At 39.7% G+C, this 25,500-nt stretch overlaps 1 protein-coding gene across 2 annotated transcripts in view; it reads left to right on the forward strand.

Moving 5' to 3' along the window:
- The window catches only part of ODAD2 (outer dynein arm docking complex subunit 2), a 187,137-nt gene extending 172,664 nt beyond the window's left edge, over window positions 1-14,473 (forward strand). For both annotated transcript variants that reach the window (XM_014859085.3, XM_044762470.2), the window contains exon 20: window positions 12,882-14,473. In XM_014859085.3, the coding sequence (XP_014714571.3) occupies window positions 12,882-12,995 (114 nt within the window). In that variant the 3' untranslated portion in view covers window positions 12,996-14,473. The remainder of the gene's footprint in view (window positions 1-12,881) is intronic.
- Window positions 14,474-25,500: the final 11,027 nt, after the last annotated feature.

Here is a 25,500-nt window from a genome sequence, read left to right on the forward strand (position 1 = left end):
TAGGGCTAACCATCATAATGTAGGAAATATTGTCTCAAATCCCCACCTCCACTTTCCATGCCCTAGGCAAAGTCTACTTGGAGGGAATTCTATATTTTGTCCAGCTTCTGATAATTTCATTTGGGTTATGGATTGTGTTGCTCTTGTAAGCATGCTGTTTCTATCTTACATGGAGCTGGCCTAGACTTACAACTCAACCTTTTTTCTTGTCTGTGCCACTAACTTCTACCTCCATGAAAACAACAACCAAACCAAAACAAACAAAACAAGAACATTCTTATAAGGTCATTTTGTACAATAATAATAATAATAATAATAATAAAAGATTTGGAGTGATGGAAGGGAATATACATTGCAACAATGCCAACAACTTCCAAGTCAAGTATTACATATGGCAGTTCTTAAAAGGTCCCATGGCCATTTCTGAACTAGACTTTTATTCTCCTAGTGGATCACTTAGCTGTCTTTTCTCTTCTCTGATATTTCACCTTAAAAAGAAAAAAAGATTCTCCCAAATTCCCAATCCTAGTGATTATTTTCTTCAGGCTGTACCTTCAAAGTCAGCTCCAGATCTCTTTGCGTATCAAAAACTTGGCCTAATCATTAAATTCAGGCAAAAGATGCTAGTGGTTCAGGTCACAGCAATGGAGGCATGAGAAGAGGTCAGATTCTGGATACATTTTGAGGGTAGAGCCAACAGGTTTTGTCCATAGCTTGGATAAGTACTATGAGAGAAAAAGAGAAGTCAAGGATACTTCAAGGTTTTTGGCCCAAGCAACTGGAGAGATGAGTTGAATGAACAGAGATGGGGAGGCTGTGGGACAGCAGGTTTTGACGAGAGGATCAGGAGTTCACCTTTGTGAAATCTGAGGAGCATTTTTATATCCAAGTTGAGACGTCAAGCAGGCAATCGAATGGTATGAGTTCAGATCAGAGCTGGAAACTTAAAATTTGGAGGAGTCATCATTAAGCCTACCTCATTCCACTTGTATACAAATATGTATACATACATATGTATATATCTGTATACAAGTTCCCTCCAAAAACTTTATTTTAAAATATTCTCTCACAAAACTAATCTGACGATAGGACATAGACAACCACATAGACTTTCAGTCTCTCCCCAGTAGGAGATAACCCAAGTTAAATGCAGGCACTGAAACCAGAGCTGATATAAAGACGGCATTTTTTCTGGAATCTGAGACCTCTCAGATGACCCTGTAGTAAAGCACAATGTCAACAAGCCCCATCTATGTGCTCAAGATTTCCAATCATCCAACAAGTAACTGACATCTGAAGGACATCTTGAACCTGGAAGATAGAGACTGAAACAAATAGGAACGAACAAACAAACCCAGCAGGCCTTGGAAGAAACACTGTAGCAGAGAGAAGAAAAAAAATTAATATCCTCAGAGTGATATAAAAGGTATTGCATCCATGAAACCAGAGAGGACTCTGTAAAAAAGAACATTCAGGGAGCACAAATTCAATAGACTAGTTGGAAAATAAATTTAAAGAAATCTCTCAGACAGTAGGGCAAAAAGATAAAGAGATGAAATAGGAAAGAAAAGATAAGAAAAAATTAGAGAACCAGTACAAAAGATCTAACTTCAGAATATTAGTTCCAAAAAGAGAGAACTGCAAAAATGGAGAGAAGGAAATGAAATGAAATAATTCAAGAAAATTTTCCAGAATTGCAGTGCATGAATTGCCAGATTGAAAGGGCCCATCAAGTGCCCTGCAGCAATGGATAAAAACAGACCTATGACAGGTACAGCACTGTAAAATTTAGAACATTAAGTAAAATTTTTAAAAAGATTCTATAATCTTCAAAAAGAGAAAAAAGGAGAGAGAGAGAGAGATCATATCCAAACATGAAGAATCACTTTGAAATTCTCAACACTGGAAGCAAGAATACAATGGAGCAATGCCTTCAAAACTCTTCCAACTCTTCAAAAATTACTTCCAACCTAGAATTCTATACCCAGGCAAACTGTTAATCAAGTATGAGAGAAGACATGTAAGTCTTAAGAAGTTTCCCTCCTTTGCACATTTTTCAGGAAGCTACTGGAGGATATGATTATGTCAATATCATTTAAACCTACAAATAGAATGTTGATGAGTCCAACTCAGATTCTAACTCCTACTTGGTCTTCTCTTGACCACATGTTGATGAAGTTCCTGACTGATTTGTTTCCTGGATCATTTTACCCCACAGAAATGTTCTTTGTCCTATTGCTTAGAACCACAGGAGAGCCATAGTGAAACCCAAAGCAGAAAATATAGAGCAGTCTGTTCCTCCCACTATATCCCTATAGGACCTGCAGTACCCAGTCCATATTACAACCTGCCAGAGACTGTAGCTGCTGCAACTCCTGTCTCTTGAGGCTCACTTATTTCTCCAGAAGGGACTCTTGGAACCTATCACAGAAGCAGAACTTGACAGGGACTCAGAGACACTGTTGTACTGACCTTTCCCTCAGGGCCTCTTGCCTTTCCTTATACAGAGGTGCCCACCCACATGACTCCCAGCCTCCACTGGGTAGCAGCAACCTGACTTCTTCATGAGAGGGTCAATCATGCCAGCCAGTACTGGACACATTTTGTCACTTGTCACTTATTACTAGCGTCAGGTTGGGTGTCCAGTGCCTGAAGTGTGTTTTCTACTGGAGTAACAATGGGTGACGACTACAGAGCAGTTCCTGTGAGTTAGGCCTTGTTCTGAGAACTTTACAAATATAACTTTGCCTCCTCTATAGAGGTATTGTAGATAATAATAAACACGTGGTTTTCACAGGTGGCTTCCTCTTGCACATTCCCCTGCCCCTTATTTGTTGCATCTTTTCTTAGCTCATTGTTGCCTTCCTTCAAAGCAGTTGCAGGCGGGTGCAGATCTTTTTCTTACAGGTCTTGAAAACATCAAGCAGGGGAAGAAATTAATATTCACCACTAAAAAAATCATCCATTTATTTCACTACTTTATGGTCTTCTCCACATTCCTTTGCTTAGATTGAGTTTTCTAACTTCAACATCTTCCAACTCGATAGGAAAAAGTACAATACTTAACTAAAAAAGCATGTAAATTCTGATTAGTCTTAGGAACTTGAGTTCATAGGATGATCTTTTGCAAGAGGAAGGTAGAGTAGGTTTATTTAATTACTCTAATAACACAAGAGGTGTAAGTGAGTTCTGATCTTTTATAATATAAATTAATAAATAATATAGTTTAGCCTTACCTTTCTGTGAATATTTAAAATTCTGACCACTTCCCTATTCATCTGACTTCCCCTATTTCCCCTTGCAAATATATTCCAGATCTAATGCATTCATTCCATCTTCATTAATATCTACTTCATGCCTTTGTTTACCTGTGGGGGTCTGATGTCCTTCTGGACTAAAGACTGACTCAGGAGAAAGCTCTAATTTGGAATAAGAACTGATCCATTATAACGAACATCAGGTTGTGTTAGTGCTGCTGCCTTGCCTTATATTTTTCTTCTCTTAACAGGGCACCACAAGCCTCCTGTTAACACACTGATTCTCAGTATAACTAGACTAAAATTGCTTATTTGGATCAATACAGTTGGAACTCGAACAGAAAAAGTGAGCTAGCAACAAATTTGTTCTAATCTTTCTATTCAAGAACAACCAGCCCCCAGTTCAAGATAACACCAACAATATAGTGCTAATAACGAGTGTCTTTTATGAGCATGTAGTGCAAGGACTTACATTCAGTATCTCATTTAATCCTCACACTATTAAAAAGTCTAATTTTATTGTTAAGAAAACTGAGGCCCAAGGAGAAATAGATACCTCAGGTCATACCCCGTTAGAAGGAGCCAGGATTCAAATCCAAAGCATGAACTCTCAGCCACTACACTCCATAATCTATGACAACATACTTTTTTTTTTTACTTCCAGAGAATTATCTTTGTCACTTTGATCTATCCAATAACAGAATGCAATTCTAAACAACCCTGACCACATGTATCTCTCTGTCCATCCTTATTCTTATCCAGGAAACCTCCATATGCACAGGTATTCTTTATATTTGATAGTAATAAAAATTGAAGAGCGACTTGAAGCCATTCCAGATGATAACATGAGCTTCTGCCCCGGGCGTGCAGAGACTCGCCGCTTCCTTTTCCTCTAATGTAGACAGCAAAGCAGGGTCCCAGTCTCCTGGTCCAACCAGTAATCAAGTCATTCTCCATTTCTAGCATTTCTGGCATTCTTTAGAAGAAGGTTATTAGAGCTCTCTTTATTATACATTCCATTTCTACCACCCAATACTCTGGACCCAGCACTAATCTGTGTGTGTCTGCGTGTCTGTTAGGGCACAAAGCTCTCTAGTGGAAGTCTTATGAAAAAACAACATGGAAGAAAAACCAGAGGACAAATCTACTCAAGTGTGAGTGAATATCTGCACAGAAACGGCATTAGATGGAACAAGTAGAACTCCCTTTCATGCTTTGCGGACATGGCCCTGAGCAGGCACTCCTGTCAGTGGAAGGTGGACAGACACCACTAAAAGAGGAGCCCCTTGGTTCACTTCACGGACCAAACAGAACCAGCAAGTGTAAAATGTGTTTTGAGGCCCATGGCTCTGGTGTGCTGTCATATGAAATGAATTACCAGGGCTCAAAGCCGGGACGTGAAAGAAACCGCTGTGGAGTCTGGGCTGCAACAGCAGCAGAGCCCGGCCAACCTGGACAGCCGGGAAGCCACGGTGCAGGGCAGACTCAGTTGTTCGTTAGTGCCACAACTACACCTCAATGCCTTGTAAACGGAAGAACAGCATAACGGTTCCCAGTTCAAATCAGCTCCAGAAACTCAAGATCTTCCTGGAAAACCCGCTAAGCTCGGTGTGCATGCAGGTATTTCAGAGCTCATCCGGCTCTAATTAAAACTCATATTTCCAGTCTGTGTTCACCCAAACAATGTTGAGTCAAACCACAAGAAAATCTGTTATCACTCAAGTTAGTACATATTTTTCCTACAACTGAAATATTATATAAAATCATGAACTGCTCGATATAAGAGTAAAAATTGAATGCAGACACCCATTCCCAAACTGCCTCTGCCTCACCTGCCAGCGGATGTGAGTCGCGGGTCACAGCTGCATACTGAGGGCATGCGCCTTCGCATCAAAGCCTTTGACGCTGAGGAAGTATTCGCGTTAGCACGCTCCACAAGCCGTGCTTTGTGCCCCTCCCCGTGTCCTCGTTCACGCCAACGTTGTAAAAAGTTATGTGTTTGAATGCTGGTTTAAAGTGCTCTATGCGATTAAGTTTTAAAGCAAGAGGGCTGGTTTTCCTTCAGTGTATATATGAAACGCCCAATAAATGTAAAGTCCTTGGGCACGCTTGGGGGAGGGGGAGGATTAAAAAGAGGAAAGTTTTCGAAAGGAACAAACACTTCAAAAAGGTAAACCTGAGGTGTTTTTCCCCCGTATAATATTAAAAATGTTTTTATAGTTGGAAAAAGTCTACGGATCAAAAAATGTATACCGAAAAGCTATATACTGAGTCCATAATCACTTCTACCCAATTTGCATCTCACTTTCCTAAGAAAAGTCCTCCTTTTAAGTAATGATTGCAGCGTGTTACAAACCACCTTCACCTTGCTCGTGTGTTAGTCATTTGAAAGCACATGTGGCTCGCTCTTTCTCTTAGCTGCCCATCCAATGCAGGATTTTGCCCTAAGTTTCTGTGATGTGGATGTTTATATTCATTTTAAAGCATTCCTCTGAGTGCCCTAGTCTGCTTGTGAAGCTCTTAAGAAAAAAAAGAGCATATATTCCTGAGCTCCATTCAAAGCCAAGATACATACGTAGTATATGTTGTTCAGATAGTGGTTTGGGAAAGTAGCACATTGCTATTAAGCTTATTAAAGCAGCATGAGCCACCTAGCCTCTGGGAGCAATGATAACATTCATTGACAACAAAATAAAATTCAGGAAAAGCAATCAATTCAGATAGCAACATCACCAAAAGAGAGGCCTCGGACTGCTTCTCAAATATCAAGCCGTTCATACCCTGAGCACACAGAAAGTTCTACACTTCCAACTGTACCCCCTAGATTAAGAATGTTCCTGCTAAGGAAAATGGGCAGAGCAGGATAAATTAACTAATAAAGAATAAATCACGGTGCCTGGAATGCAGTAAGCTTGGTAGCTAATAAAATCATTTCATGTAGTACGAACGTTAGATAACCCATGGGCCTGTTGCCAATGAGAGAGTCAAGGTACGTTTAAGGAAGCAATCTCGCTGGCCTCCATGTGTACCACTCTAAGCCAAACTTGTCTCCTTTTGTCTATTTTTTAACATTTCGCCCTTCCTTATACTTTAGGACTTCAAAATACTGGACTGCTGGGCTCCACTAGTCGAGTTTTTAGGCTAAACATTCACCATCCTGCATATGGGATATAAAATGAAAGCTCGTGGTTAATGCCAGAAACTTAGGCAAAATTAATTCCTAAAAGAGTGGTAGTCCTCTTAATGCATTCAGAACTAGAAATTAGTCAGGTCATAGAAAAAGTCGTTTACAGAGTAGAGTCATAAAAAGAGTCCTGCATTGATTAAACACTGTATTCTAACATAAATAGATGCTCCTGTCAGCAGCACTTATCTAGCTGACTCCTGGAATGGCCACCACCCTGCAGGTTCTCTGTGAAACACCGAGATGCCAGCCGCATGCCAAACGTTATGACTAGTACATTTCACACTCACAGTTCATTAGTTTATGTAATATGAAATTATGTAAGTGGCATCAAGAGTCTGGGAATAAGTACAAGTGACTCTTGGAAAGCTGGAGAGGGGACCACAGAACAACAACGAGGTCTGAGGGAGTATGGGCAAAATGCTGGTTCGGTTTGGGCAGGCATCAGGCCAAGGGGCTGCCTCCCAAGGGAGACATGCAAGGCGGCAGTGGCAACAGCTGATGCCAAGTGAAGCCTGGGTCATTGGTACCCATGGAGGTCAACCAGAGATGAGGTGAGGCCTGGAGGAAGTGCTGAGAGGGGCTAGACTGACCTTAGGGCCAAAATTCCTGCTTCCTCATTCCTCCCAAACTAACTGGGGTGGGCTCCAGGGAACAAATGCCAGAACCAGACTTTAGAACTGGCGAAATCATCACCATGATAATGAACACCGTTTATGGGGCACTGACTTTGTACTGGGCACTGGATGTACGCGATTTAAAGGCATAACCTGTATGAAGCCAAGCTACCGCATGGTCCAGTCCTGACTTGGAAATGCAGTCAGAGACACAAAAGAGGGGCAACCAAATAGATACTGAAAGCAATTTGAATCCTAGCCTCACTCTCTCTTGAAAATAGAGAGCACATTCGTGCACTGTTAAACTGCTTTAAAATCCTCTTCTCTTTCTTACACTCAGTATCTCTCTCTCACCCTGAAGTTGCTCCTAAAATAACCCCTCTATTCCAAGCTCTCCAAACTCTTTCTTCAAAACAGGGTAGAGGCTCCTCCCCCCTCCTCCTTCCTCCTTTCCTTCCCCATCTGTTGTTTTCTTCTCTCCCACAAGGAATCCTCTGCCCTTTCCAGTGTAAATTCTCGCAGCCTGTGCTTCTCCAGTTTTCCCTCTCACACCCTACATAGCTACATACTTGGATCCAAACAAGGCTCAGGAAACAATCAGACAGAACAGGAAGAGGGGAAGGAAGGGGAGATGAAGGACGTAAAGACAGCAAAAGGCTGTGAATACAGGCGTTCAACCGTTGTTTAAAGGTCTATATGATCTCATTCTTCTTCACAATAACCCTCAGAGGTAGATGATCCCATTTCACATATGAGAAGAGAGAGGTAAGAGGTTCAGTCACCTGCCCGGTAAATGGAAGAGTCAGGAGACAAATCCAAAGAGCTGTGACATTAAGGCTCGGGGTGACTTGACTGCTGTTTGACACTGGCTTTTCTACAAAGGAGCTGAACAGCATAGGGCAAGTGTCTAGTTCCCTACTCAGATAGTCAGGATTCATAGCTAAGATTCTATTTCCCCTCTTCCCAGATTTAAAAATCATCAGCAAAAAACCTTGGAGGAGCGACCAGGGACCAGAGCAGAAGCAAGGCAGGCTGGCCCTGTGAGGGAGGGTTACAGTGATGGAGGTGGGCACATAAAATGTGTGCAAGTATGAAAAAAGGGAGGTGGATGAACTTCTGTATGAAATATATATTTAGAAGAAATAGTCTAAACTTCATATAGTTACATCTGCTTTAAAAGCTTTCATATAATAGTAAGGATTGATAAAAATACTCAAGTGCAGATCAAGAGTTCAAAGTTGCAAGCTGGGAAAGGGATTTGAGTGTGAGTGGCTAGACAGAGACCTCTGAGCTGTGTGCTACAGGAACCGAGGAGAGCTGATGCCTCTCTTCTTCTTCCTTCCTTTTATTTTCCCATTATTTCCTCTTCCTGCAGAGACAGAGAGGGAGAGTACGAATATAGGATAAGTTATGTGTGTGTGTATACAAAATTTCTTAACAATCTTATACTGACCTGCCTTCCCATGGCCGTACCCTGGACCTTGTCAATACTTAACTTTAGCTGTGAAATCTTAAACTCCAAATATTCCATTCTCAGACTACAATGCCCTCTTTTTCAACTTCTTACTTCTTCCTACACTTCAATCCCGCCAAAACCGTTTTCCTATTTCACTGAAGTCTCTCCTCCTAATTCTCCTAGATTCTCAGTAGCCTTCTGTTCTTACTTCCCTTCCAGCCCAGCTTGGACCAAATGGCTGTTAAAATGATTTACAATCCTGTAATCTATTTCCTCTGTCCTAAACCTAGGTTATTGAATGATGCTGGAGAAAAACACTCAGCAATGCTGTTAAAAGATAAACTGAGGCACTGGTAAAATTTACAAGAGTTTGTTTGAATAAACATCGATTCACATTGGGCAGGGTCAAACTGAACATGGTTAGGGGGGCTCCACCAACAGGATGTAGGGGAAGGTTTTTATAGAGAAGACAAAAGCAGAGGCAAAGCATGGAAATTACTTGATTGGCTGTAGCTTAAGTGGTTGCCTTATTCGGGAAGGCCTAGCTGGCTGTTGGGGACTGGTTGTCCTTAGGTTTCATTTTCTCAGATTCGAGTGCATTGACTCTGATTAAAGTTTTGGTTTGCTTACCAAGGCGTTGGAGCCACCGAACTTAATGGCCTCCTTGTTTAATTACATTAACAATGCAAAACTCACAAGGCATGAGCTCCCAAAAATGGCCTTGTTTCCCGAACTCAGAAGAGAATATTTCTTCCTCTTGAATCTCAGAAGACTGACTATGTCTCATTCTGTTTTGTTTCTCTAGAATTTTGCCCCTTGTCGGTGAATTTCACAATTTAGGAAACTACTCTGGAGGCAGTATGAGTGATTAACTACAGGAGGGCAAGAGAGGGTACAAAGACAGTGAGAAGCTGTTTAGGATTTACAGGGGTGGTGAGTAACAGTGGCCATAGAAAGAAGTGAATGGCTTTGAAATAAGTGTCGGGAATTGAATCACAAGAATATGATAGTTAGTTGGATAGAGTGCAGGGGAGATGAGGATGTGAGTGAGTGTGAGGCAGGGAGATTTCTGGCTTGAGCCACTAAGTGATGATATCTATTATTGATATTGGAGAATAATTTGGAATATATTAAGTTTGAGATAGCTGTGAGACTTCCAAGTGGAGATGTCTAAGAAGCATTGGATATGAAGTGTCGTTAAAAAGAAGGTTCTGAGGTGGAGATATAAATTTAGAAGATGGTTCCATATGAATGATATTTGAAGTCAGGTACTGAAAGAAACCATCTAGGGGAGAGAACAGAAAAGGAATTTGTTCTAAGGAACTCTAACCATTTATGGTTGGGAGGAAGAGAAAGAGCCATCAATGAAGAGAGAGAAGATGAGGATAAATGGATATAAAGAAAACCAGGAGGGTGTGGTATAAGAAGCCAATAGCAGAGACAATTACAAACAGGAGAAAGTGGTCGATTATATCAACTGCCATTAAGGGGTCAAATAAGATGAGGACTCGTGTCAATTGCTCTTTGCAACATGGAAGTTATTGCTGATCTTCAAGAGTGGTGTTTCAGTGGAGAGCTAAAGGCAGAAGCCAACCTGGTGTGAGTCGAGTGGAATTTAAGACTGGAGACAGTGAGTCCAGACAACTCTTTAAAGAAATTTGTTTATGAAGGGGAAAAAATGAGTCAAAATGGTGGGTTTGGGGGAGGGAGGTGGTTGTTATTGTTGTTGTTTAAGAAATGGAGATGTGTGTTTAAGTGATAATGGGAAGGAATCAGTAGAAGGGAGAGGTTCCAGATAAACTAAGAAGAGAGGGAGCATGTGGTGGTAAAATCTCCTAAGGAAGAGTCTGGATGAAGAATACAAGTGGAGTGGGGGACCTTGAATAGAAGGATACAAGGAGAGATGCATCCTTTATCACTGGAAGAGAAGGAGAAAAAGGTGTGCTAAGTGCAGGTAGGTTTGCAGATTTGGTTGAAGTAGTTCCTATCTAATGACTTCCATCAAGTTTATGAAGGAGCCCTTATAGGTTATCTGCTGAGAATAGGGGCTGTAAAGAAGAGTTGGAGATTGGAGAAGAATGAAGAAGATTTGAAATAGGCATTGGAAAGAGTGAGAAAGTGACCTAATGAGAGAGAGGCATGTTTAGATTGCTGGGAGAATCCAGTTGAGGTTGGATTTATAGTGGATTCATTTGCCTTGTTGTATACATATTGCCTCCAGCAGGGCTTTGTTAAGGTGGGGGCATGTTACAGAGTTGGCTATGGTTTTAGTGGATGGATGTCATAAGGAGGTTTAAAAAACTGGTAAGAGAGCCAGCCCTGATGGCCTAAGTTTGGTGCTCTTACTGCCTTGGCAGCCAGGGTTCATTTCCCGGTTGTGGAACCATACCACCCATTTGTCAGTTGCCAAGCTGTGGTGGTGGCTCACATAGAAGAACTAGAAGGACTTACAACTAGGATATACAAATGCACTGGGGCTTTAATGAGAAAGAAAAAAAGGAGGAAGATTGGCAACAGATGTTAGCTCAGGGTGAATCTTTCAAAAAAACTGGTAAGAGAATGGTTGAAAAGATGTACTATGGAATATAAACTCATTGTGGAGAAAGTGAAGACAGGACATGGTTCAAGAAAAAGTATGTAGGCCAATGGACTAGAGGTTGTGATGAGAACAAACAAGTAAGTTCAATGGCCAAATCAGAGGAGAAGAAATTGTGGTCAGAGAGTTTGGAGGCAGGACTATTGAGAGTGAGGGAATATAAGGACCTGGAAGTGGGGGGCTAAAGTGGAAGATCATTAGAATGAGGAGGTCGGGGAACCGAGGGGCTAGACATCCTCCAATACCCCAAGCTGATCAAGGTTTTCTCATACACAACCTTCTAAATGTTTTATATTTGTCCTTTCTTATTTAAATCATTAATCCACCTGGAATTGATGTTTATGTATGATGTGAGATTACTATTTTTATTTTCTTCTACTTGGATAACCAACTGTCCTTGGATCATTTGTTGAATAGTTTAGTCCCTAAATATCCCTTGAATTCATTCCTTCTGTGCCATCCCTGGTTCCTGCTTCATTCAGTCCTTGTCACTTCTATCCTGAAGTATCGTGGTATCCATCAGTCTCTTCTCCTACAGCCAATATTCTATAAGTTGCCATAAAAGTTATCTTTCTAAAATACAAATATGACCCTGTCACTCTGCTGATTAAAGTGCTGAAATAACTTCTTCTTTATTACCTACAGAATAAAAGCCAAACTCCTAAGGCTGCCATATTCAGATGTTTCACAGTATTTCTCTTTACACCCTTTCTTTGCTCATCAAGTCATCCTCATTTTCTGACATTATCAACATTTGTACTGGATAGAAAACATACAATTCAAATTAAATTTTTAAAACTTTTATCAGAACTACTAATTAGAATCATAATTGATAGATTTTAAAAGTTCTAATTCATTTATTTGACATTTATTTGGCATCTGTTATGTATTAGGGCACCATATGATATAACAAGTTTCAGAGTTTACGATATAAAGAAGGACAGAAAGAATTAATCCAAATATCTGTTCAGAAGGGGAAAATATAAGTGTAGCAACTCACATTTGATTAAACTGCTATGAGAGTTATGATGAGGGGGAAATCATCATTTCCATTTGATGGAAATCAGTGGGGGCTTTGTGGAAAAGTTAGCTGTAGCTGGGTGGTGAAAGATGGATAAAATTTAGAAAGTCAGAGAAGGGGAATGGAGGGCATTTTAGGCAGAGAAATGGCATCAATCAAGGCAAGGAAAGTGGGGAAGTGTGAGCTTGTAGTATGGAGGGAGCAGGAGAAAGATGAATGGCAAGAAAGGTAAACTGAGGCCAGAACACAAAAATCCTGTAGGGACAGCTCAATACACTGGGCTCTAGTTAGTGAGCGTGGGGAGTCAATGAAAGTCTCTGTTAAGGACCTGGTACAGTTAGGTTGTGACATGATCAGGTGGATTGGAATGCAGAGAGATTACAGCCAAGAGGGTGTACTAACAGTCTAGGGCTGATATGCTGCTGGCTTGTCCTGGGAGGGGGAAAAGCCAGAAAGGATGCCAGAGAAATTTCAAAGCAGGATCCACAGCAGTTAGATGATTAAAGAAAGGAGAGAGGAACAGGTCTAGCTCAGCTCCAGAAAATTGAAAGGTAAGAATTCCATGAGAAATTCCTGCATCTGATTAAGAACCATTTATATTTGTATTTTCCCAAATGCAATTTCTTGTACTTTTACTGGTGACTTTTAAAAATATTTAATATTTAAAATTGTTTTCATAGCCTAACTTTACGTCTTTAGACTAACGGTTTTATTCTTGTTTCCCTTCTCCTCCTCCTTTGTGTGTCACAGCTTCTACTGGATATGGTTGGGTCCCCTGATCAAGAGCTCCAGGAAGCCGCAGCTGGTTGTATATCCAACATCCGCAGGCTGGCTCTTGCTACAGAAAAGGCAAGATACACTTGAAATTGGAAAAGACATTACAAGCTACCAAATTTTACATGACACGGAACGTCACTCCCGTGGCCAGGAATCCTAAATTGGGTGAAATTTGTTAGCCAATCCTTGACAAACAGACAAATGTCTGAATGAAAACACATGAATTAAAAATGCAAAGGATGCTGTTCATCCAAAAGCTGCATGGATATTTTAATTCTATTTAATGTTTTAGGGATATGCCATATAATGAAATGTAAAGCCAATAAATCGGTGATAATTTTCCAGGAATTTGAGAATATATGTACACGGTATATGTATATTTCAGTGATGCTTTTGTATTTGTGATGATTTTAATAAAAGATATGGCCTTCCCAGTGTGCAGTTTGATAGTCGCTCATGAAGATCTTCTGTTAAACCCATCTAACTGTCCTGTCATTGTGGCTTTGTCTGTTTGATCACTTGCAACCCACAGGAGAGTTCCGAGGAGATGTGCTGATTGCACAAACGGTTATTAAATAGAATTTAGAGTTCAGCAGCTGGACTTGAGAGAGCATCCCGAGGTCATTCCAAATTTCTCCTAAATACTATCAAACATCTGAGAAGATAATGTATAACTGTCACTGGGCCAGATAATGCAGATCACAAAAACATAAGCAATGGGTGAGATTTTTGCTTTTGGACTTACAAAGCATAAACAATGACATGTTTTATTTCCCTCACGGGATCCACCAACACTTTTATGGAAAGAATTAATTTATGCTGATGTAAGGATAACATTACTTCACATAAAATTGCTTTGAATTTCTGAACTTGTTTTCAGCACACAAGGTACTTTTTAAAAAGAGGCTGCAAAGGATTAACAGCATTTTATCAGGTTATAGAAACATTAGAAGCCACTTAAAATAATCATATACGTAACCTCGGCGTGCTGAAATGTTTAGGAACTAACTGTCCCAACCATCTTATACCAGCCAGGAAAATAGCTTTGTATATGCATCAGCTCCTTAAACCGGCAGTCTCAGTTAATGCTTTAAAGAGCAGGCAAGGAGATTTTATTGAAAAATATTAAGTACTGTGTATGTTTGTCATAATTTGGAGAAGATCGTAAACTTAATTGAATTAAATGTAAATAATCTGTGTGAAATGAAAAGGCTGCACAGGATGAAAATTATACCAGTGATGGATTCTCCAGTAAAAAGATAAGGCATTTCTGAGAATTTTAAGGTTTGGTAAAACACCACTTCATCTTCACTGCTTTTCGAAGGAGGTTATAAAAGAGGATAATAGGAACAAGGAAATGATATTAATGCTAACTAAGAACTGAATTTAACTATTAGTGTAAATCCTTTAACTTTCAACAGTAGATTTTTCTAATGTTAGTCACGGTTTAGCTGTTTCACTAACATTAAAAATACATCTAGAAACCATGGATTATGATGGCTATAAAAAAGTGAATAAATATATTATTGTTATATTTTTATTAAAGGAAATGTTCACCATTGTCTTAAGATTTTTAAATATTCTTGGAATAGGTGGGTCCTAGGAGTGAAGGGAAGCAATAGGCAAAACCAGCAGCACAGAAGAACTGGCCAAACGGTGGGGAAGGAGCATTGCTCTTTACAATATGCTTGACAGAGAAGCTCGGGGCTTCCGTTTGTATGATTAATAAATCCCTTAAATAAAAACAGTGCCGCTTTATTAAAGATTGGCATCTGAGCTAACATCTGTTGCCAATCTTTTTTTCTTCTTCTTCTTCTCCTCTCCAAAGCCCCCCAGCACATAGTTGTGAATCCTAGTTGCAAGTCCTTCTGGTTGTGGGACGCCATCTCAGCATGTCCGTGCCCAGGATCCGAACGGGCGAAACCCTGGCCCCCCCCCCCCCCCCCCAACCGGAGCGCGCGAACTTAACCACTGGGCCACAGGACGGCCCCAAGAGTGCCATCTTAAAAGAAACTAAGCACTTGGAAACAGATAAAGGAAATTAACATGAAAATCATCTCGTGTATTTCTAAGATTTTTTTTTTTTAGCTCAAACACCAGAAATAGTAGTACCCTTAGAGTAAACAAATAAGCTGAATTTAAACGTCAGTTTTGGCTTTTCGTGGTGAAAGGCCACAACACTAAACCCCGATCTTACCAAAAAAATGTCAACAGGCAGTGAAAGCACCCATAGCTGTCGGAGAACAAACGGTTAGAAGATTGCACCATTTCTTTGTTACCACATGCCATGAGAACGCTCCCTTTTTTTTAAATTCATTTTTGTGTAAGATTTTTTCTGTGTTAAAATTTTCTTCTGCTATTTGAAGCTGGCAACATTAATTCTTTATAAGTTTTCAGCGACTAGGTTATTTTTTAGGTTTTATTTTTCCCCAGGACATCTTGGGGATCTAGGATGCTCTTGGCGATAGCTGGTGTTTCAGTTTGAAAGGAGTTTAAGGTGGAAAGAGTTTTAACAGATATTCCTTGATCGTCCGCTCTACTTTGCAAGGTTTCCCTTTAGAAATCCTTGCCATGACTGTTCTCCTGTTTGTAGGTCCTCGGGGTTCTTTTGCAAGTCATCTCAGGATGACTTGCACTAGAAATAACTTGTTTCTTTTTAAAAACTTTTCTAGGTTCTGAAAGTGAATGGAAGGTTAGATTTCTTAGGGGATGGCATTGTGAATCCTGTTATTTTGATAGATTTTGGGGTTAACCTTATGCATCTCTAAGGCATTTGCATGGATTTGAGAGATGATCCAAAATATTCAGAAACTTTATTTCCATTTAGGAAAATGAGAATCTCAGTTGTCGATAGACAACCAAGAGGCCTGAGTAAATCCTTTCTTTTTCTTTTACCTAATGGGATTAGGTTAAAAAGATAATGAAAATTTCACAGTCCAAATAATTGAAGATGTTTAATCTCATTCCATGGAAGACTGGGGAATGAATAGCTATGTCCATTCCCATAATTCAGTGAAAACAGTAAGGAAACCCACTTATTTAAGAACTTCACTGCATTAAATGCCAAAAAACCCCAATGTTCCTCATGTACTTAAGGGTAGAAAGTGGAATTCTCTTCCTCAATGAGAATAGAGTAGAAAGGGAACCACATTTTGTATAATGCTACTAAATTCAGGCACTGTATTAGGTAATTCTTACTCATGATCTTATTTAAAATAGAGGCAGATTGTGGCTGGCCCCGTGGCCGAGTGGTTAAGTTTGCGTGCTCTGCTGCAGGCAGCCCAGTGTTTTGTCAGTTCGAATCCTGGGCACGGACAAGGCACCGCTCCTCGAGCCACGCTGAGGCGGCATCCCACATGCCACAACTAGAAGGACCCACAACTAAGAATATACAACTATGTACCGGGGGCCTTTGGGGAGAAAAAGGAAAAAAATAAAATCTTTAAGAAAAAAAATACAGGCGAATTGGTAAAATAAATAATCTCATATCATACTAGGTTTTATCTAAATGGGCACAATCATTCTGTAGGGGCAATTTGGCAATGCACACCAAAAACTTTATAATTTTGTGTGCCTTTTGGATTATGCCCAAGGGTTTATCTACAAGGGTGTTAGCCACATCATTGTTTATAACGGTAAAAATCTTAGAGGAAAAAATTTTGGTTAATTCAATTATGGTTCAACCATAGAGTGAAAGCATGTTGTAGAATAATAGTTAATGACATAGAAAGCTTTTCATAAGATGTTGTTAAATTGGAAAGCAGGGTCTGAAGCAGTATATACAGTGTGAGCACATTAAAAAACATTATATATATGTAGCTCGTCACAGTAAAAGACCTGACTTAAACACACTAAACTGTGATTAAACAATGATTATTTCGAATTTTTGTTGTCTCTTTTGCTCCTCTGTGTTTTCTAATCTATTTCACAATAACATGAATTACTTTTTTAAAAAATTAAAAGTCTCATCCAAGTACTAACCAGGCCCGACCCTGCTTGGCCTCCGAGATCAGATGAGATCGGGCACGTTCAGCGTGGTATGGCCGTATAATTAGTTTTCAGGTGGTGAACATAATATAATATACACAGAATTCGATATATATTTTGATGTACATCTGAAAATAAATAATTAATAAAAAAAAACATAAAACCTAAAAAAATGATAATAAAATCTCTCCCAATGAAGTTTACTTTTTTATTATTTGGAAACTTCTAAGAAGACATTCTTCCTAATACTAACTTTAAAAGAAAGATCTTCAGTTTACGAGTGGGATACACAACACTTACATAAAATAAACAAGTTTATTTTGACAAAAAAGGAATTTTGACTTCAATATCTAAAACATTGTAAAATATTTTTAGTCTACAAAATGCACATTTATAATAGCTTTCAACTACAACTAATAATAGTGCTGTATACTTGAAACAGACTGAAGTGGCCCATATGTAAATTCTGAACATTTCCTTAGTTGATTTTTTTTTAAGATTTTATTTTTTTCCTTTTTCTCCCCAAAGCCCCCCAGTACATAGTTGTGTATTCTTCATTGTGGCTCCTTCTAGTTGTGGCATGTGGGACACTGCCTCAGCGTGGTCTGATGAGCAGTGCCATGTCCACGCCCAGGATTCGAACCAACGAAACACTGGGCCGCCTGCAGCGGAGCACGCAAACTTAACCACTTGGCCACAGGGCCAGCCCCTCCTTAGTTGATTTTTGACAGTTAAGCAGCTAAATTCTATTCCAAGAGCAGAGAAAGCAGACAAATGAAATAACTCAACAGAACATTGATAGATTGCTTCATATACTGTTGTTTTGAAAAGAAAAGAATGATTTCGATCCATTCGTTGTTTATTCTGTTATAGATGCCTAAGATGAATAATATTGGGACTTACTATGTCTCTTTATATGTTTTGCCTGAATTAATCTAATAGAAATACACTTCCAACCAAAATGTGCCAACCAATAAGTAAATATAGTACAGTTTCGTAGTCTTGTGTTCTCCTTTAAAGAGTCATGTTTTTCTCCTTTGTGCTTTTGTGCTATTACTTTATGCTCTAATTGTCACATTAATTTCCCTTCATTCTAGCAATTGTTTTCCCCTTTTTTCCCTCTGCTTTAATTTCTGTCTCCAGCTTCTGTTCCCATTTTCTCTGACAAATGGTTATTACATTTTCTGGCTCTTAAAATGTTTTATGCTTTAATTCTATAAATGCAAGAAGTAAAGTTAATATTTCAATATGTTTCTGATGCGCAACTGTCATGGCTGACTTGAAATCGTGTAACAGATGGAGTCCTTATACTCCCAATCCATTATTTTCAAATTTCCAAGTAAAAGTAATTTATTCTTTATTTGCATCTGTCAAGACCAGAGGGAGCTTTTCTTTTGCCAGTTCATGCCACCCTGATTTATTAGTTGATAAAAGACATCCTTTGCAAATTACATAATTGGCCCATGATGTTCAGAGTTAAGATTTGTTATTACAGTTTAGATTTATGTCTTAATTTATTTTCATGATTGAAAGGTATATTAGTGTATATCAGTATGGTTCATATAGGCTTGAAGAATCCGTAACTGGTTGGCATGGCCATAAAAGAACACTATATAGGAAAAAGAGTGTGCAGACAAAAGAGTGTAGATAGTTAAATGCAAATACTTTTTCACTACTGGAAAGAAAATTGACCTTTGGCAGTGGATTACATCAGCAGTTACCAACCTAAATGTTCACAAGTGTCAGGCAAGTAATGTAAATGAGTGAAAAGAGCTAGATTTTTAAAAAAATAATACTGATATAATTGCCAATTGACCTTTAGCTTCTGTGTCTGGGAGACAAAAGGGAGTGGTGGAGACTGTGGAGAACTGGAGAGTGCAGACAAATTACTACTCATCTCTAGCCAATTGTTGCCAGATCTTATTTTTTGAGAAAATTCAGATTTTTATAGGCAACCTCCCAAATTGTAAATACTGGTAACTATTAGTTGCTAGGGCTGCCAGAACAATACCACAGACTGGGGGGCTGAAACAACAGACATTTATTTTCTCACAGTTCTAGAGGCTGGAAGTCCAGGATCAAAGTGCAGGCAGGTTGGTTTCTGGTGAGCCCCCTCTTCCTGGCTTGCAGACAGACACCTTCTTGCTGTGTCCTCACGTGGCCTTCCCTCTGTGCACACGCAGAGAGATTAATCTCCAGTGTCTCTTCCTCTTCTTATAAGGACACTGTTCCTATGGGATTAGGGCCCCACCCTTTTGACCTCATTTAACCTTAATTACCTGCTTAAAAGGCCTGTCCCCAAATACTGTCACACTAGGGGTTAGGGCTTCCACATAGGAATTTAGGAGGGGGACACAAACTGTGACAGTAACCGGGCAGAAAAATCAAAAGAATTCTGTGAGCCAGATATGGCCTTCAGTTCATCCGTCTGCAATGTCGTGATTTTTGTCTATTAGAATGAGAGTTTATTTGATTAAGTCCTGACATTAGCATCCCTAAAGATGCCTGAGGCTCATCAATAGAAAACCAAAGAAAATAGTTTATGAAAAAGGACACATGTCAAAACTCTCTTGATCCACATAGATTCGTATTAGGGTGTCAACACTAGAAAATGCAGTGTTGAATAGGTTGACGTCCTCAAATTCAGGCAGAAGCTTGGAAAAATTAGTCTGAAGATGTGGCTAATTATAACGGTAAGTTTATGGTCATAGAATAGCAGAGCTGGAGACATCTTTAGGGCCAACCTCCTGCCCTCAACTGGGCAAGTATCAACACTCAGAACAGAGGACTATTTTCTTCCAAAGTTTCTCTAGGTGTTTGCTTCCCATTCTCCCTCAGATAGACTGACTAATAAGTTTATGAAGGTAAAAGAGCCTTGAAAATTACTTTGAGGAATCTGAGCTTAATCCTACAGGCCAGTGTTCCTCAGACCTTGTGCATGCAGACCCATCTGGGGTAGCTGTTAAAATGCCGAGTCTGGGCCCTACCCGCAACCTACTGATTCAGAATCTCTGGAAAACCCAGAATCTGCAAATTCTCCAGACTGTAGTCACTTCATTTTAAACATGGAAAAAACATTCTACACGAGGATTTCCTAAAAGTTAATCTGATCAGAGTACGCTGACTGAATAGATTATAGGAGAGGAAATGAGATCAATAAAAATTTTGTGATGCAGGGCGTAGTATAAAGTTGTAGGCAATCTCCCAAATCAACATAGAAAGGAACAAGGATGAGAAAAAAGGTTAAGGAAAAATTGGCAGAACTGACAAAGTCTTAAAAGTAACCAACAACGTTGGTCTCTTATACCTTAGAGAATGAGTCCGTGAGCCTGAAATGAACTCTTCCTCTGTGCTGTGATACCGTGAAGCAACCTGGTATACCTCGAGAGCAGTGCTGTCCAATGGAAATATAAAATAAGGGACTGTGTAATTTAAAATTGTCTAGAAGCTGTATAAAAAAAGTAAAAAGAAAACAGGTGAAATTAATTTTAATATGTTTAACCCAATGCATCCAAAATAGTATCAAACATTTAATCAATATAAAAATTATTGATGAGATATGTTTTATTTTCTTTTTCACTAAATCTTTGAAGTTGTGTATTTTACACTTATGTCACAGTTCACTTTGCACTAGCCACATTTCAAGTACTCACTAGTCACATGTGGCCAGTGGGTACCATCTTGGACAAGTTTTAGTCTATCCACTTGGTTAGGTTAAAGGATTTCTTTTACCAGTACTGTCGCTTCAATTTATGTGGGTTTTCTTTATTTCTTTGGGTTATGGCAGATCATCAGCCATTTTGTCTTAGTGCTTTTTTCCCTCCTGACAGATCTCTCCAAGTCATGCTCTTTCTATTGACGTGATGGCTTTTAAAATTAAAATTTATATAAATGTAATGCAATTCATCTAGAAGACCATAGTCAACATTATATTTTGGGTACAGTTATTATTTTATAATTTTTTTATTGTGGTAAAATATACATAACATAAAATTTACTATTTCAACCATTTTTAAGTGTACAGTTCAGTGGCATTAAGTACATTCACACTGTTGTGTGACCATCCCCACTTTCCATCTCCAGAACGTTTTCATTTTCTCAAACTGAAACTCTGTATCCATTAAACTCCTTCCCTTCCTCCCGCCCCAGTAACCAGTGTCCTATTTTCTGTCTCTATGAATTTGACCACTCTAGGAACCTCATATAAGTGGAATCATACAATATTTGTCCTTTCGTGTCTGGTTTGTTTCACTCAGTATAGTGTCTTCAAGGTTCATCCATGTTGTAGCATGTGTCAGAATTTCCTTCCATTTTATGACTGAATAATATTCTATTGTATAAATATACACCACATTTTGTTTATCCATTCATCTTTGATTGGCACTTGGGTTGTTTCCATCTTTTGGCTATTTTAAGTAATGCTGCTATGAACATACGTGTAAAATATCTGTTCGAATCCCTGCTTTCAATTCTTTTGGGTATATACCCAGGAGGAGAATTACTGGGTTGGGTATGGTTATTTTTAAAACTAAACTGTTCAAATCTATAATAAGAAAAGGTGATTTGGGGCATCCTTACCAGCAGGATCAGTGGACTTGAGACACACTCACACAGGGTCTCTCTAGAAGGGACTCTGTTAGGCATTCCAACAGTTTCACAGTCTCTGACTCACAGACAAAGAATCCCCTCAAGTTACTTCAGTCGGTTCAGTATATTTTTAATTCTGAATGAGCCAAGTTCTCCCAATGTGTGATTCAGTGAGTGCAAATTAGGCATTTAAGAAGGTATAGTCATACTTTTGGAAAAATACTAAGGTCTTACAACTGCGCCACTAATAGTAACAAAATGGCCTAAAAAATGAATGTAACCCTCATAAGTTCCACTGGGTGATATTTAGGTTGTACTAAAGAGCAAATGTGAGTTTTCTGCAACTCTCCTGTACAATTCAGCACTTTTAGAGAGAAAAAGAGGCTGAAGGCCTCTGAAACGTTTGTGCTGGAGCTGTGAGAACTGTTTCTTTGGTGGGAGCCGCCATGAGAATTTGCTCAATTTGCACTGTGGACATATCCCAAACTTACATACAGAGAGGCCCATAACGATGGTGAACGGCTCCCTGACTGCTGGCAAATGGTGCTATCTGCTTCTGCACGGTCTTCCCTCCCGCTTCATCCCGATCCACCGCAGAGAAATGGCGGCCCCAACCAAACCTCGTCTTGCTTCAATGTTGTGCACACGTGGGGAGGATCTCACGGTTAGACCTGGGGTGTGCTTTGAAGGAAATGTGTTGCTTTTTTAAGCTTTGATGGCCATTCGGAATCTTCACTTGCAAGGTGTAAAACATTAAGGGATCATCTTAATTATTTTGTCCTGTTTGAAGCAATAAACAGCTGCTGACACCGATTTAAAACAGAAGACAAGCTAACACATTGTAATCTCTGAGGTCAGTTTATTTGGATTATTCTCTTAAATGGAACTAATTATGAGCTAAAACAACAAACTTGAAGGTGTAAAAGAAAGGAGAATCTTTTCTGCTCTGCCCAGGAGTGTCGTGAATGTGCAAGACAGATGTGCTCTAGCCAAGATTTGTGCTCCGTCTTCTTGGAATTCTGCAGATTCTGCTCAGGGGCCCCAAGGAGCTCAAATGGACTTTCCGTTTGGCCTGCCTGTGTGAGGTTTTCATTTGGGGGGTAATATTGTTAATAATTTCCTCAGAAAGGATATTTCTTATTTATGCCCTATAGGCAGAGGACTGATATTTCAAAGAAGGAATGAGGAATTCCTTAGGAGCACTAAAAAACCCTCAATTTATTCTTCTTTTAAAATAGCTTTATTGAGATTTAACTGATATCTGAAGAACTGAACATATTTAATGTGTACAATTTGATGAGTTTGGACAGATGCAAATACCCGCGATACCATCACCACAATCAAGGTAACAAACATACCCAACACTTTGCAAAGTTTCCTTGTGTCCCTTTTGTGTGTGTGTGGGGGGGTACTTAACATGAGATCTACCCTCTTAACAAATCTGAAAATGCACAATATCGTTAGCTATAGGCAATATGTGGTACAGCAGATCTCTAGAACTTATTCATGTAGCATAACTGAAACTTTATACCCATTGAACATCTCCCCATTTTCCCACCCCAAGCCCCTGGCAACCAATGTTGTATTTTCTGCTTGTATGAGTTTGACTATTTTAGATGCTGCTTAGAAGCAGAATCATGCAGTATTTGTCTTTCTGTAACTGGCTTATTTCATTTAGCACAATGTCCTCCAGGAGAAAAATCTTCCATTTATTCTTAGATTACCAGATGTAGTCCCACCCATTCTATTCAGAGATCAGGGAAACGGACACGAATCTCTTTGATCTCCCTGCCCTCAAAGAAGACTTGAGTGTTGTAATTTCAACCTACCTTCTCTCCACGATTCTCCTTCAAATATATTCTACATGCACTCTGGTCAAAAAAAAAAAAAAATCACATATGTTGACTCAGATGTGCACAAATTTATGTAATTTCCTTTAATTTGAACATGTCTTTCCACTAGTGGTCGAAAAACTTGATTTTGCCAATTGAAAGTGTCTAGCCTCTTTTGAAAAACAAAAAAACAAACAACCTGATCAAAAAATGGGCAGAGGATATGAACAGACATTACTCCAAAGAAGGTATACAGATGGCCAATAGGCACATGAAAAGATGCTCAACATCACTAATCATCAGGGAAATGTAAATCAAAACTACGCTAAGATATCACCTTCCACCTGTTAAAATAGCTATATCACTAAGACAAAAAATAACAAATGTTGGAGAGGTTGTGGAGAATAGGGAACCCTCATACACTGCTGGTGGGAATGCAAACTGGTACAGACACTATGGAAAACATTATGGAGATTTCTCAAAAAGCTAAAAATAGAAATACCCTATGACCTAGCTATCCCACTACTGGGTATCTATCCAAAGAAGTTGAAATCAACATTTCAAAGTAACTTATGCACCCCTAGGTTCATTGCAGCATTATTCACAATAGCCAAGACATGTACAACTGAAATCTCACAATGTTGTAAACTATTATGAGCTCGGTAAAAAAAAAGTCTAGCCTCTCTGGATTTAAAATAGCTCCTTTGGGTTAATCCCCACAGCTTTCAGTTTTCCCCCCTTCTGAAGGGTCCCCCTTATGGACCTCCAGGTAAGTTATGTTGCCCTGCTTGTTCCCTCATCACCAGCCTGCCTCTGCCCTGTCGTACTGCAGGGAGTTTGGCCTCTCCTGGTCACTGGGCATCCTGTGGTGTAGCCGCTGACTTGTGGCTGGTATTTGGGGCAGTGTGCCAGCACCTGTGCTGATGCCTGGAGTCTTCCGTGCATCCTAGTCAAGAGGCCTGCATCTCTGTAGCTTTGCTTGAGAGCCCTGGCCTCTTCTGGTGTCTGTGTGGGTCCTCTCGGTGCAGCCAGGCCCCCCCAGGGGGCTTTGGACCTGCTTTCCCAGCACCACAGAGCCAGGTGTGGGGACTTGTGAGGCTGCCCTGAGCTCACTTAGACATCTCCCTCAGCCAGGCCAGACATGGTGCCGTGCTGGCTGGAACTTCCCTGAAGGGCTTGACCCCCTCCAGGTTGTCTCTAATATTTTTTTATTTCCCTCAAACTCTGAAGTAGGCCAAGCACGCACTGGCAACCTCTTTCCCTTCTCTTCCTTTCATTCCCAGGCTCTCCTCCCAAAACGGAGGGGTTTGACTCTCCTCTGTGGGGCAGGAAGTTTTCAAATCCTCTTCTCTTTCCTCTTTCTCTGAGACCAACCCTCCAAGCTTTGGTTCTTTATATAAAAACTCTGCTCTAAGAGAGCTGAGAAAACTTCGCCCTCCTGCTCAAAAGTCTAATTTTTTGAGACTATTATTTATCTACAGACTTTATTTTAAAAATCTAGTTTGAAACTTCTGAGCAAAGACTTCTTTCTTCTGGGTAGCCTTCCATCTCCCTTTCCCTGTAAAAAATTATCTTCGGCTTCTTGGCTCAAAGGAGGGAAGGCTGCAGGGTTTTAAAAACAACCAACTAACCAAACAAACAAATAAAAAAACCGACTCTGAAAATACTAAGGAGGAAAAATACATCATATGGTATTTCAAAATATTGCCCACTGTCATCAGCCAAACTAAACTGTTTCTCTTCCCCAAATGTGCTGGACTGTCCTGCTTCCACATCGTGCCTGTGTTGTTCCCTTCACTTCAAATACGTCCAGGAATGGAGTTTTAACTTCATGCTTGCTTTGCTGTTGCCTTGCTTTTTACATTGGTCAATGAGCGAATTTCTCCTTTGATTCCAGATGTATTAAGAAAAAAATTAGCAATGAGTCAGTGAAAATGACTTCTTACTGATGCCAGAGCTGAACTGGTGTGCCACACACTTTCTCTGGCAGCCACCTTATACTTTCAAAACAAATGAAAATACACAGCATTATTTATGGTAGATAGAAACTCTGTGTAACCTGATGTCAGCTCCCGGTATCTGAAAGTTCTCTGGTTTGAGAGGGTGACCTTATCTACTACAATTTAAATACAGTTGGCTTGAGCCTGCAGAGAGTGAAAAACTCAGCACTCTTCCAGTATTTCCAG

The sequence above is a fragment of the Equus asinus genome, chromosome 29 (assembly GCF_041296235.1).
Source record: "Equus asinus isolate D_3611 breed Donkey chromosome 29, EquAss-T2T_v2, whole genome shotgun sequence".
NCBI classification, from domain to species: domain Eukaryota; kingdom Metazoa; phylum Chordata; class Mammalia; order Perissodactyla; family Equidae; genus Equus; species Equus asinus.